Source organism: Salvia splendens, chromosome 19 (assembly GCF_004379255.2).
Source record: "Salvia splendens isolate huo1 chromosome 19, SspV2, whole genome shotgun sequence".
Lineage (NCBI taxonomy): Eukaryota > Viridiplantae > Streptophyta > Magnoliopsida > Lamiales > Lamiaceae > Salvia > Salvia splendens.
In genome coordinates this window covers 7,834,543-7,848,453 of record NC_056050.1, presented here as the reverse complement: position 1 = coordinate 7,848,453, position 13,911 = coordinate 7,834,543, and the positions used below count along the sequence as shown (strand labels likewise).

At 33.7% G+C, this 13,911-nt stretch overlaps 1 protein-coding gene across 1 annotated transcript; it reads right to left on the bottom strand.

The window, feature by feature from the left end:
* Positions 1-7,606: 7,606 nt before the first annotated feature.
* Positions 7,607-10,682, bottom strand: LOC121780349 (transcription factor bHLH68-like). Its single transcript, XM_042177933.1, has 8 exons — positions 10,358-10,682; positions 9,944-10,277; positions 9,575-9,652; positions 9,403-9,468; positions 9,055-9,120; positions 8,855-8,917; positions 8,639-8,671; positions 7,607-7,998 (listed from the first exon to the last, which is right to left on the bottom strand). The coding sequence occupies exons 1-8, from the start codon at positions 10,522-10,524 to the stop codon at positions 7,861-7,863; spliced, it is 945 nt and encodes a 314-aa protein (XP_042033867.1). The 5' UTR covers positions 10,525-10,682; the 3' UTR covers positions 7,607-7,860.
* Positions 10,683-13,911: the final 3,229 nt, after the last annotated feature.

Here is a 13,911-nt window from a genome sequence, read left to right as displayed (position 1 = left end):
GTTTGTTATGCAACTAATAGAAGAGTTATGGGGCGAGAGCATACTATCTATGTGTAATGATTCCATCATTCACGATAAATACCATTCCAAAGACCCACACCCAAGTTCCATAGCTTTTGGTCCGCTATCCCGATCATTATTTTCCTACTTCCGGCCCTTTTGTGTTCGAATGGTCCTTATTCTCATGACCCGGAATGGTCAGTACCTAGCTGGTCTTTCTTTTTTATTTGAAAAAAATATAGATAAATAATGATTTCTGTAATTTGAAAATAAAAAAGACTTATTGTTTTCAAAGGCCAAAATAGGATGTTGTATTTATGTTGTTTCATGTGAGTATTTATGGTCGGCGCTCCAACACCTATTGCTCTCCTTCACTTTTGCACAATGGTTAGTCGAAGATCAGCCGACTCCAACGTCGGAGCCGATTGAAACTATCTCAATGCATTTTACTGCCAGGACGTTATCAAGATTTCGTCTGATGTTAGTTTCTTTTATTATGCTTTAATTACTGTAATAGAGAGTATAAGCTACATTCTCGATTTTCCAAAATGCAAAATAGAGTCGAACCAACCCTAGGAATCACGTCAATAATGGGAACCTTGTACTTATTCTTTCAAGCAATACAAGATCCTTTTAGTTATTTTTGCCTTTTAAAATTATTCAGTATTTACATTCCAACTTTAGTTACTTGCAAACTCTAGTTTAAAACCTTAGTCATTGTCGGTTTAACGCATCGAAACCTCGCCACTGACGTCTCTCCGCTCAACCGCCGATCTACCTCTTGATTCTATCGTCTCTATAGGAACATACTCTTATCATAAGTGCAGCTCGAAACTCATGCCCTGACCCGAATAGCCAGCTAAATTGAAAGGGTTAGGGTTGAAAATATCTAGCCCCACAAAATTATAACCCGATTAACCAGCACCAAATTAGCTCACTTACTGAAATGGACCAAGGTGAAACTATTGTCTATTGCTTTAGAACTCACGTCGATACATGATTCTAAAACTCATGTCAATCCTAAAATATGTATTTAAATTTTGTAGTGGATCAAGAGATGTTCAGCCTACGATAAACTTAATAAGATTAATATATATGTGAGATGACGTGGATTGCTTTAGAAAGTCAAAGTAGATATTCCAATTCGATTTTTGTTTGTTTAATATAACAATGAATTGATGATTGCATTGACCTTTGTATTAACCACATATTCACCCCTAAACTCCTATGTGTATTGCCTCACCTACAATTAGACATGCTCAAGGTTTATAAAACACCGGTTCCGAATCCGGAACAGCTGGCAATTCACAATTCAAGAAAACATTGAATCTGAACCGACCCGCCATGGATTTCGACTGTTCCAGTTCACGGCTCGAACCCCCGGTTCCCGGCCGGTTCAGCTGCTCGTAATTTTTTTTGTCTTTTAAGTCTTTATTTGTCTATAAAAGTTGCATGAATAAAATTCAAATATTAAGGATGAAAATTGCATTTCTATTGATATAAATTTCAACGAGACTACAAGATAGAACTTATAAGTTACTATAACGATTACAATTTACACTTAATGTTGGACTTGAGCCTTTGAGTTGGAAGAGAGTGTATTGAATAATTTTCTTTTTTATAGCTACACATTCTTGAATGTATAGCTCTTTCTTTTAATGAAGGATAAAAATCATTATTTATACCTACATGATAGATCTCCATCATTCTTTGTCTATTTTAGTACTCTATCTTCTATTATTATAATTTAACAACAAATACTATTATACACATTAAGAGAATAATTATTAAACAAATTGTATTAATCTATCGATAGCTATTATATAAATACTTATTTTTCTATATACAAATCATATTACTCAACAATTTTTTATTCTTATCTATCAAGAACATATTCAAATAATAATTTTATTTATATAAACTATACTACATCTATTCGAACAATAATTATTATACAAAATTATACTATTAGTCTATTATATTGGGGTGTGTTAATGTCAAAACGAATCTTACATGTAAAACGTCAATAATGTACATTTTATACGTACTATTTTTATTAATGTACATAATTCATACATTTTACATAATGTAGGATTGTACATTATGGTACATAAAATGTGCATTAAACGACATAAAATGTACATGGTTTGATGTTTTGACAAAAGATATGGTTTTGATGTGAATACATGCCTACTAATATATAAATATATAAGTTATATTATATCGCAATACAAATCGTATTTTCTTTAATTGTCTATGTTTATCATTATTATACAAATTATATTACTTTTGTTTTTTATTACACATTTTAATCAATACATTGAGAAAAATGAGCAACATACATTTAAATCCAATTATTTGGATATGTCCACATTCTATATATATACAAATTATGAGCAACATGCAACATTCAAATTATAAATTTGTCTTAGAAAGAATTATGAAAAAAATAAAGATAAAATAGTAAATAATAAAATGTAAAAAATAAAGAAAGTAGAAGACAAAAGCAAGTTTTGTATAACATATTAGAAAAACATGAATGAATAATCTAAACATGTATTTATAAAAGAAAATGCTTCAACATATTTTGTCCCACATTGAAAGTGAAACATATAACATTCAAGGATGTCTCTATAAAAGAGAAACAACCAAAAATGATTTCTTAGAATTTATAAGTCCAACAAATAAATATGGGCTATTAAGAAATTCTTGTATTCAATTATTTGTGAAAATTGATTTTTCAATATAAAAATTACTAATTTTTATAAATGATAAATATTTTTTAAACCTAAATCAGACCGTGTGAATTGCTAAATCGTCTGGTGGTTCGGAACCACCGCGACTGTTCCAGTTCAGTTATGAACAGGCCATTAACTTCTTTTCGATTTGATTTGAACATGTCTACCTACAGCACAATTTTAAAATAAATTGAATAAATATCACACATATGTTGAAAATAATGTTTTTTCTTTTAAATAAAACCCCTTTTGGTAGTGGAAAATGAATGGATTATTTTATATGAAAAAATTAAACAGTTGCACCAAAAAGCATGGCCTATAATACATTAAATTAAGTTATGGGTGTGACGTATTTAGGACATCACTATTGCGAAGCCACTAGTGTATAGCCTGTAATGATTATGTATGCATATAATGAGTGGGTGGAAATAAAATTAAATAAAGTTATTACGTATTCGTCAATCACCTGGCAAAGTACTTTATGTAGACCCAAAAAAAGAGCTAACAAACAACAGACGCAACATACATTATACACATATTGAAAAGAGAGAAAGATCACTTAATACTAGTTGAGTCAACCATAGTTGGTTGCAAAGAGAAGAATGTTGGGTTGGGCACATTTAAGCATTACGTCTTCATTTTTAATGATATCTTTGTTACTTATCTATAACAACAAAAATAATTTTCTATATTAATGTTACGGTATTCATTGGTTTTTGTTTGCCATGCACTCTCTCCGTCCTATTGAAGATGGCCATTTTTTTTAATTTGTCACATCGAAAATGATACATTAATAAAAGTAGAAAGTTATTTATCTCTACTTTATTCACTCTCTTTTACTTTATTCCTTCCTCCTAACACACGAAATAAAACTGTGTAAAATCTCATGTCACCCAAGAAATGGGTCATATTCCTTAAAACAAATGGAGTATAAGCAATTAAAAAAGCTTTTCTTGATACATACTTACATGTTAGCTATAGAATTTTTTGCAATTATTCCATTTCCATTTTTTCTAGCGAAATATACGATGAAGTGTCAGTCAATTTTAAATGTCACCCACCACATAAATATATACTCATTTTGTTCGTGTTAGTAGTCATTTCTTTTTGGCATGGAGATTAAGAGATAGATGAATAATGTATTAAATAAATAGATAATAAAGTAGTAGAAGGGAGAGAGAAAAATAGAGAGAATAAAATAAGAGTGATAACATTTGTTACTTTTTGCTCAAAGTGGAAATGACTCAACTACCATGGAACGTTCCAAAATAGAAAAATGACTCAATATACCATGCAACGGAGGGATTATCATTTTGAAAAAGTGAATTAACATATTCTTAATGCTTCCACATATTTAAAACCGTTTGTCACATTATTGAATATTTCACTGAAAATAAACAGTTGAAAAATAATTGCAAAATTTATTTAGCAATTAGCACTTTTGAAAAAATATAGTGGCGATTTTCTTGTTTTTGACATATTTTAAATGGTTTTAACTTCACACATGCTACATTCTCAATAAAATAACCTAAAAACTAGATAAAGGTTATGTTTTACTTTTAAAGTCCAACAATTTTAGTTCTTCAACCTTTTGTTTGTGTCAAAACTTGTGTTTATATTATAAAATTAAATAAAAAGTTTGGGAAGGTTTAAATTAATCAAGAATATTCCAAATCAAAACCCGAACCTTATATTACATAAATATTTTAGTTAGCATTAGATTTAAACCATCTTAGGTGAAATTAAAACTTGAATAATGGTAGAATATATACTATCCAATTCAATAAATTCGGTCCAATGTGGCCAAAACCCAAAAATGGATGAGATGGTATTTTCTTTTGACTTTTTACAACATAATTAAACAATATATACAAACTTTCTGTTATGAAAAAAATCCAAAAACCAGATGGAAATTAATTGTCATTTTGGAAAAGGTTGAACAATAATTTTTTAAAAATTGAAATGCTTAGATACTGCAATATAGCTACTACGAAGCCTTAAAACAGCATGTCCTCATCAAGAACACCTAATCATCTTATATTCCATCAATTTTATAAAAATAGGATATATGGGAACTTTTAAAACGTCACGTATTCTAATAAAAAAATTGGTAAAATAAAAAAAAAGAAAAAGAAAAAGTTTGTTAATTAATAATGGGTCTCACTTCATTACAGAAAAATAACTTTCCTAAACTAAAAAGGTTTTAATTTTAAGAAACCGACTAAAAATGAAACATTCCCATTTTTAAGAAATGGAGGAAGTATTAACAAAGCAAAACATTTATATTCATAAAACTGTGGAAAATACGCAATATACTCCATCCGTCCAAAATTACTTAAATCGTTTCTTCTAGACTCAAGATTTAAGGAAAATGTGGTTAATGGTTAAGAGCATCTCCAACCATTTACACAAAGTCAAACTTATTTTAGTACAAATGTCATATTAAATAGTGATTTTATTCCAACCTACACAAAACTCAAACTTAAAACCATATTCTCTATCTACTCACTTTTTATACTCACAAAACTCAAACTTAAAAGCATATTCTCTATCCAATCACTTTTTATCACAAAATCTAAAAAAAGGGATTTAATTAGAGCATCCACAATTACTTTCGCCCAGCAATAGCTCAGCCATAGCCCAACCACAAACTCCTCCTGCCACATCATCAGCACTAAAAATCCTCCTGCCACATCATCAGGACAAGCAAATAGCCCAGCAATAGCCTAGCCACTTCACTCCTAATTAAATAAAACAAATAATTGACAAACACACAAAGTACGGAATTAAATTTACGACACAGATACGCGAAAATTCAATAATATTATTTAAATTAAAAAAAGTACATTACAAAAAAATACATTAATTTAAAAAAAAGTACATTAAAAAAATACATTAATTAAAAAAAATTACACTATTTAAAAAAAAATGACCTCCGCCTCACTCCCCGTCTCCGTCGCCCCCGTCGCTGTCGCTGGTACCCCCCCGTGCCCCTCCGGTCTTCAAATCGTCACGCATGCTCACGAGCAATGCGTGAAGAAAGCTCTTCTCCTCGGGGTCCTCTGCCGTCTTCCAATCGGCTAAGATCTTGACCATCTGAGCACGCGTTTGTTGACGCGTGAAGAATTTGAGATCCTCTGTCGACTGGCCAAGGGGGGATGCCGACTGGACCTCCTGGGACCCCCCGGCGCCCCCCTCGCCTCCCATTGCACCCGCCTTTGACCAACCGGGCGAGTTCGGCAAGCGAACGATGGAGGGGACGGGAGCTCCTGAGCACCCTCGGGGAGGTCGTGGGAACCACCGCTGCTGCCGCTGTAATCACCGGTATAGTTCAGCGTTGCTTCTTCGGCCAGCCAGCGTCGACACCTGCCCGGAACTTCTTAGAGTCGTTCAACACCTCATAGCAGTTCCAGTAGGTGAACTCCTTATACAACCCGGGCTGGGGGAAGGCTTTCTCCGCTATCCTCCTGCAGTCATCCTCCGTTTGGCCACTGCTCTGCATGCGGAGGGCGTTGGCGTACAAGCCCGAAAATCGGGAGACCCCAGCCATGATTCGGTCCCACGCCTTCCGGCACTCCACCCCGTTGCGCGGCCTCCCCTCCGGGCAAAATGCCTTGTAGGCTGCTGCTATTTTGGCCCACATGTTGACGACCATCTGATTGTTCAAAGTGAGGGGATCATCGCAAACACTCACCCACGCCTTGGACAGCGCGACGTTCTCCGCATCCGTCCACCTCCTCCGTACCGAGCAGTCGTCCTCAACCGGCTGCGACGACTCACCGACCCTCTTGCCCTTCCCCTTTGGGAGGCCCCGACCCCGCCCTACTCTCCCCGTTTGAACGGGAGTTTTCAGAACACCGAGAAGATCAAACTCACCAACTCCTCTAAGAAGAAAGTCTCATATTGCGTGAACTGCGCCTCCGATGGGGTCGATGTGTGCGAAGAAGCAGTCGAAAAATCAAAACTGGGGCGATAGACGTTTCCCCCCCCCAGCATCCCCTGCATTGCCGGTATCTACCCCCCCCCCCCCGGCGTCCCCTGCGTCGCCGGTACCCCTCCCAGCATCATCTGCATACCAGGTGCCCACCTCGGCATCGCCGGTAACCCCCCCGGCATACTCCCTCCCGGTGATCTCCCCCCGGCTGCCATCCCGGGCATCATCTCCTGCCATGGGTACATGTTGTAGTATCCGGGCATCGGACCCCATACACCTCCCACGGGTACCGGGGGAGTTTGAGACCCGCTAGTCATTGGAGTACCTTCGTTGTTGTTCTCCATTTCACGTTGTTGATCTTGTACAGAAATTAAGATAGAGAGTGTACTCGTTAAAACAAGTGGTGCGAATGAAAATGACGTGCAAAACGCGTATATATAGTGTTTCGAAAATAAAATAAAAAAGAAAATTTCGCTCGCCGGCGGCGAGGGGACCGGCGAGCGCATCGCCCAGCGCTCGCGAATCGGCGTGCGCTTGCCGATTTTTTTGCCGAAATGGCGCTCGCCGGATACAATGGTTCGGCGAGCGCCGGAGATCGGCTGGCCGGTCCGCTCGCCGCCATTGTGGATGCTCTTAGGTTCGCTTTGGTGCAAACCCAAAAACGGGTATATCTTGCTCAAAAACAAAAATGAGATGGGTTTTGCAGTACCATTGAAGCTATTTTCCTACTCTATTATGGGTTTTTTCCATAAAGAAAATGATTCGAGTAACATAGGATAGCTCGAAATAGAATACGACTCAAGTAACTTGAGACAAATGTAGGAAGTTATAAAGCTAATTAATATTATATCAATACCATTCACTGCTTCTACAAATTGTAGGTACTTATATTCATATAATATAATTTAGATAATATGACTGATATCATTTCACGTACTCATGAAATGGATATTGGACTTAAAAATTAGAAAGCAAAGTTCTTGAATATATCCATGCATAAACATGGCATAAAATCAGACATTATTAAGCTTCATGAATTACAATAAAGCCTCTCCAAACCCTTAGTTGAATTCTTGATCCCCCTATATTATAAAACTGCAAATCAGTAGCATCAGAGGCAGTCAATCCCTCATGTTTTCCACAGAATGACTGTTTCTGATGTTACATCCCCAAGAATTTCATTTGGCGCTAAAACCCTCCACCTAAAGCCGCCGGAGCCCAGTAGTCGGCGCCGGTCTCATTTCCCACATTTTGAGTGCAAGATATGGGAACCAAACACAACCCTCTACTTCTCAAGTCCTTCTGAGCCCCTTCACTTTGTGAGTCCTGCAACATGTTAATCAATGGGGCATTAGACTTTCTATTTAATTTAGTGTTACTTAATTCACATTTATATTCTATTCTATAAATTGATTGCATACATGCCATGACTATGGTTTGATTACTAACAATATCCTTACTTAGGTTCTATATCCTATATTCTCACATGTTATACAAAAGATTATTTTGCAAGAATCATAAAAAGAGTCATATGCTAAGTATCTTATAACACAACACATAAAGCATAAAACTTATATTGTTCTTTTTATTATTTGGAGATCATGATAGAATAAAATAAATTGCAATGTTAATCAATCTTTATTAAAATAGTTGAGCAATACTATACATTAAACTACCTAAATATATGTGCTATATATGACTATAGTATACTAATATATCTCAATTGAAAGCACATAAAAGCAAAAAAGATTAAAATACGAGAGCCAAAAAAAATTAATTGCATCAAGTTTGCAGCTTTATACTATCTTGTTTTTCATGTGATTATATTAACTCATATCTTTAATTATTACAAATGACTATCATAGAAAAGCTGAAATGCATCTTCTAAACAATACTACTATGCTTTACAAATTCAAATTAATCATCTTTTTCAATAAGTGATTGATCCAATAAAGCATGTACGTACCTCTTCGGGAAATAAACAATTCCTTTCTTGAACCTGTAAAAGGAAATTATTTTTCTTGATTAATAATAATTTTAAATAAATGTTTTGTGGGTTAATTTGATTATTCAAAGACATTCCCATTCCCAACACATATTATCTTTGTCTGAATGTTTGGTGTATCAGTGTCTGAAAAATCTTGGTCGTGCATTGGAAAATGTGAAGAATTTATATACTTACAGAATGTTGAGGATGATGACTTGTACCTACTGATGCATTGCGCATGTAGGGAGAGCTTAGTGCCTGCAAATTCACAAATTCACTTTCATTTTCAAGAAAATTCTACTTTTGACTAAAAATGGAAATATAAAAATTTGTCACCTAATAAAAACAATTAGTAATAAAAATTAAAATATGAGATTGAATAGGACATAACATACCTCGATCTGGCCTTGAAGGAATCTAATGTAGCCAATTGCTTCTGACAGAACAGAAGCAGTGTCAGTCTGCAAAAGAGAAACATGCCTCCAAAGTCATGTTTATGAAAGCCATCTTTTCTTGTCAAAAGACAATTCCTCATGCCCTAATATCTATGTTAAAGAAAAAGGGAATTTCGTAGTATTTTTTTTCTTTTCCCTTTTCCTTTTTGATTTTGATAATTAATTAGTTGCAAGTCCTGATATAGAGAAGTTTTTCATTATGGGTTTTAAGCTAAAAAAATTCAACATCATGATTCCTTCTGTCCAAAGATATTAATAATTGTGCAAGAGTTTCAAGAATTGTTTTACCTTGCCAAAAGGGGAAACAAGTTGGTGAAGTGCTGTTATTCTATCTCCCAATTTCTCCTTTCTCACCTGCACATAAAATTGAGTAAAATTATAAAAATGTAAACCCCATGATTTCTTGTTTGGAGTGAGAAATTGAGATTAGAAAACAAAAAATCCCATAATTTTTTTTTACCTTGAGAGCTGGTTGGGCTGAAGAATGTTGATTAACCCTTGCCTTCTTAGATGCCCCACCAGTAATAGTGCTGTTGCACTTTTAACAAAGAAACAAACAATCAATTAAACCATGGGAAATAAAGGAAAAAGGGGAAAAACCTTTCATTTTTTGAGAATTAGCAATGATTATTAAATGTTGCAATTATGAGTTATGGGACCTATTTAAATTTTTCCCGATGCCGGTATACTGAAAAATACGTTTCGAGCATATTGCACGATTATAATTGCTTTACCGAAGGCGAGAAGAAGTAATTTTATCGTTATTGAATTTTTTGAGAATCAGCAATGACTATTAAATGTTGAATTAATTTTTTTTCCAGACACTAACCTCGGATGAAAGGTCTTGGCTATGGAAGTGGTTCTTCCCCTCCGGCGCCGCGGCGGCAGCGGCGGAGAAGTTGAAGATGTTGTTGCTAAGAGATGTGACGCATGAAGTTGGAGAAGAGATAGGCATGACTTGATGGTGGTGGGGCCATGAATTTTTTTGGACTTCATCATCATAAATTTGGCAGCTTGAAGATTGAGCTGATTCTTGCTTCACATCAACACTTTGATAACTTGGATTCAAATTCATCACTTGATCTTCCCAATTCTCCAACTTCTTTTGCTGGTGGAAGAGGCCTCCTCCGAATCTCTCCTCCTCTCCACCTCCCAATCCACCCCTAACAAAATCATTTTTCAAGTGTGAATTAAATTAAATTAAATTAAATTAAAAAGGAAAGTAAAATAAAGAGAGAATTACAGAAGCAATTGGCTCCAAGATCTAACTGGGAATTCTTGAGATGGATGATGAGGATCAGCTGAAGCAGTGGTTGAAGATGGATTTGAAGAATTGGAAGCATAAACAAATTGAGATTGTGGATGCATGCCATTATTCATGCTCCACGAATTAGGGTTTCTAGCCATCATTTGTTACTTCAACAAACAATATAAGGTGAAAAATATCTGTAGATTTTTAACTAAAAAATCTCATTGTATCTACTTGTTTGAGCTCTTGGTTGAATCTTTTTTTTTTTTTAGAATTATGCTTTCTTTCTCAAGAGAAGATAGGTTGAAGAAAGGCAATGTCATTGTCAACACACAAGTAATTTTATACTTGTGGGGTTGGAAGGGAAAGGGAGTGATATTCATTTTTTTCAAAAAATAAAAAGAAATTGTGAATTATTATATAATATTTTTCTCACTCTCTCTTGATTCTTGCTTTAACTTTATTATAAAGTGGGACAGAAAAAAAGCTGATGGGGAGTGTTTCCAGGCCATAAAAAAACAATTTCTCGTGGAGCTTATTTCCTTGAATTGGGGTGGAAACTAGCATTGTTTTTAGATAGGATAGGAATTAGGGTTAGGTTCAAAATGTACAACAATGTATTGCAATGTCTCTTTTGTCACACCCTACTCCTCTACGCATTCTGTTTTTACAGTATGTTAAAATTGATTGGGTAAATATATACTCCCTCTGTTCAATAGTAGTGGGGGTATTTTTTTTCAGCACGAAAATTAAGAAAAATGTACGTAATGTGTATTAAATAAAAAGATACTCCCTTCCTCCACCATTTAAAGAGCCCGTTTGACTCGACACGAGTTCTAAGAAATTATTTGACTTTGTGAAGAAAAGTAAATAGAGAAGTGAGTGGAATGTAAGACTTATTTAAAATAATATTTTTACATTGGATTATGAGTGTAAAAAGTTGGCGGAATGTGAGGTCCACATATTAAAAGTGGAATAAAGTAAATGGTTCTATAAATCGTTGATAATCCAAAATGACAAAATGTTCTTTAAATGGTGGACAAATGGAGTAATAAAGTAGAAGATGACAAAAAGTAGAGAAATAAAGTAATACTAAAAGAGAGGAAAAAGTAAGAGTGAAAAAATGTGTTATTTTTTACTAGAAAAAGGAAATGGCTTACTAATATGGAATACCCAAAATGGAAAAATGACTTTACTACCGTGGAACGGAGGGAGTGCTTCATTTTCAGAAATACCAGTTTATCCCTTTTTACTCAAGAAAATAACAAAAAAATATTAAAATGCAGAAAATAATTATACTTTTATATTTGAAGGAAATATATTTATTTAATGATTTTAAGGACTCAAGAACTATTCAAGGAATTTATTCTGTCGATGGAACGTCGTTCTTCGATTATAAGCAGAGGATTCCAAAGAAAAACAATTCAGAATTTTCTATGGATAAATTCTTAAAAGTAGAAGTAAAGGTTCTTGTACAGAATGAATTCCCTTTCTCTAAAATTATGTGTGCACTTTTGTCAATTAAGTAGTACTAATTTTTTTCATTCTCACTTTTAACCACCCCTAGCTGGATTTATATCTTACTTTTATATTTCTTAGCACATATTCGTGCAATTAAGACACCAAAATTATTACAAGATGATGCATAAAAAATAAAAAAGAATAAATAGCATTTTCTGGAATGCAAGTCAATCCTGACCACATATCAATAAAGATGTTTTAATTACATGGATTTCTAACTAAATAAGGGATGTACAGTTTTTATTTGATAATTTCTGGTCCTTCATTTATGTATGCATTTATTTACTTATACTCATTTCATATATTTTGTGAAAAGACTTGAGAGAGTGCTATCAGTTTTTACACCAACAGATGAAATATGTTGTACTAATGTATACCAAAATAAAAAAAATGATAATTAGTTTGAAATTACATTTGAGTAGGATTAGCTTTTGGGAAGAATTGAAGAAAAGGTTGTAATTTTAGAGTTTAGTGTGTATGTTGACAGTCATTTTCTTGTTGACTTATGGATTAATAAACAAACAGCAAAAAAGTTGTTGCTAATCTACTGTGTCTCTTTTCATATAAAGGAAGAATAATCTTTATAGGATTGGTAGATTATTCTAATCATTTCCAATTTAAAGCTATAGCTTTTAAATTTTTATTACAATGAAATAGTTGTGCATTTTAGTAATGAAGTGGGTGGTACTAAAAATGTTATTACAGCCTTACCTATAAATAATCCTATCATTATTCATATATTTTTGGATTTAATAACCAATATTCAAGTAATATTAATTAGATTAAGGTCTGCAAACAATGACCTTTACAGAATTACATGAAAAACTTAGTTTACCAAAGTTTTCTCCCCTTCGGCCATAGCTACAGTATTATTGTGAGTTAAAGTTTTATATGTTTGAACACTTGTGTTATGCCTGTAAAAAAAATACACCGATATTAATTTGTGTGAATTACAATAAATGAGAAAACGAATAAAGATTCTTGTGTATTTTTTCTGAAATTGCAATATTAAATTTGTAACTATCTCTTATTTATACGAACTAGGGAAAGAAAAAAGCTCCTATTTCGTAATCATGAATTTTGTTTCATTTTCAATAAATACTTGGAGGTTAGCTGAAAGTCAAATTACGAAGGAATATTTGTATAAATTAATAATTGATAGATTGCATACATCCACCTAGTATCCGTAATTGAAGTAGAAAAAAACAAGTTAGTTTTAAATTAGATTCAACTGCAAAATAGTCATCGAACAATAATGCTTAGGACATCCACGATGCAAACAAAATAATCAGTTAGTGTATTTCAACAACAATTCCATTTCTCAACTATTCCTCCTGTCCGCGAATATATGTTTCATTTTATTCCCACTAGTATTAAGAAGTGTTAAAAAATTAAGTGGAAGAAAGTTAGTGGAATATGAGTCGTCCCACTTGTATATATTAGTTTTAAATGTATGTGAGTGAAATAAGTTATTGGAATGTGAGACATCTTTACCATTTATAGTAATTATGAACCGGAACTCCTATTCGCTAACCAAAATGAAAAAAACGGGACTCCATTCACGGACGAAGGGAGTATCATACAAGTATTTTTCATTTCAATCTGCAATGTCGTAGATAACTCCATTTCAATCCCATTTTCCGCCGAAATTCAATGTTAAAATAACTAAAATACATAAATAAATATAAAAATATTACACCATCCGTCCCGCTTAAGATGACATGTTTTCCTTTTTAGTTTATCCCAACTAAGATGACACATTTCCTTTTTTGAAAACTTTTTCTCTCCAATTAATACATCCAACTACTTTTTCTCTCTCTTATTAAAATATATATGCATATTCCTTCCTTTCTCTATTTTAATACTTACACTCACCCTTTCTCTCTTCAATTAAACACTTTAACCAATAACTCCTAAAGTCCCGTGCCGGCCAAGAAATGTATAATCTTAGCCGGGACGGAGGGAGTACTTAATTAAAATACGAATAACTAGAGTACTAAAAATCAAAACTTCAAAATTACTTGTCT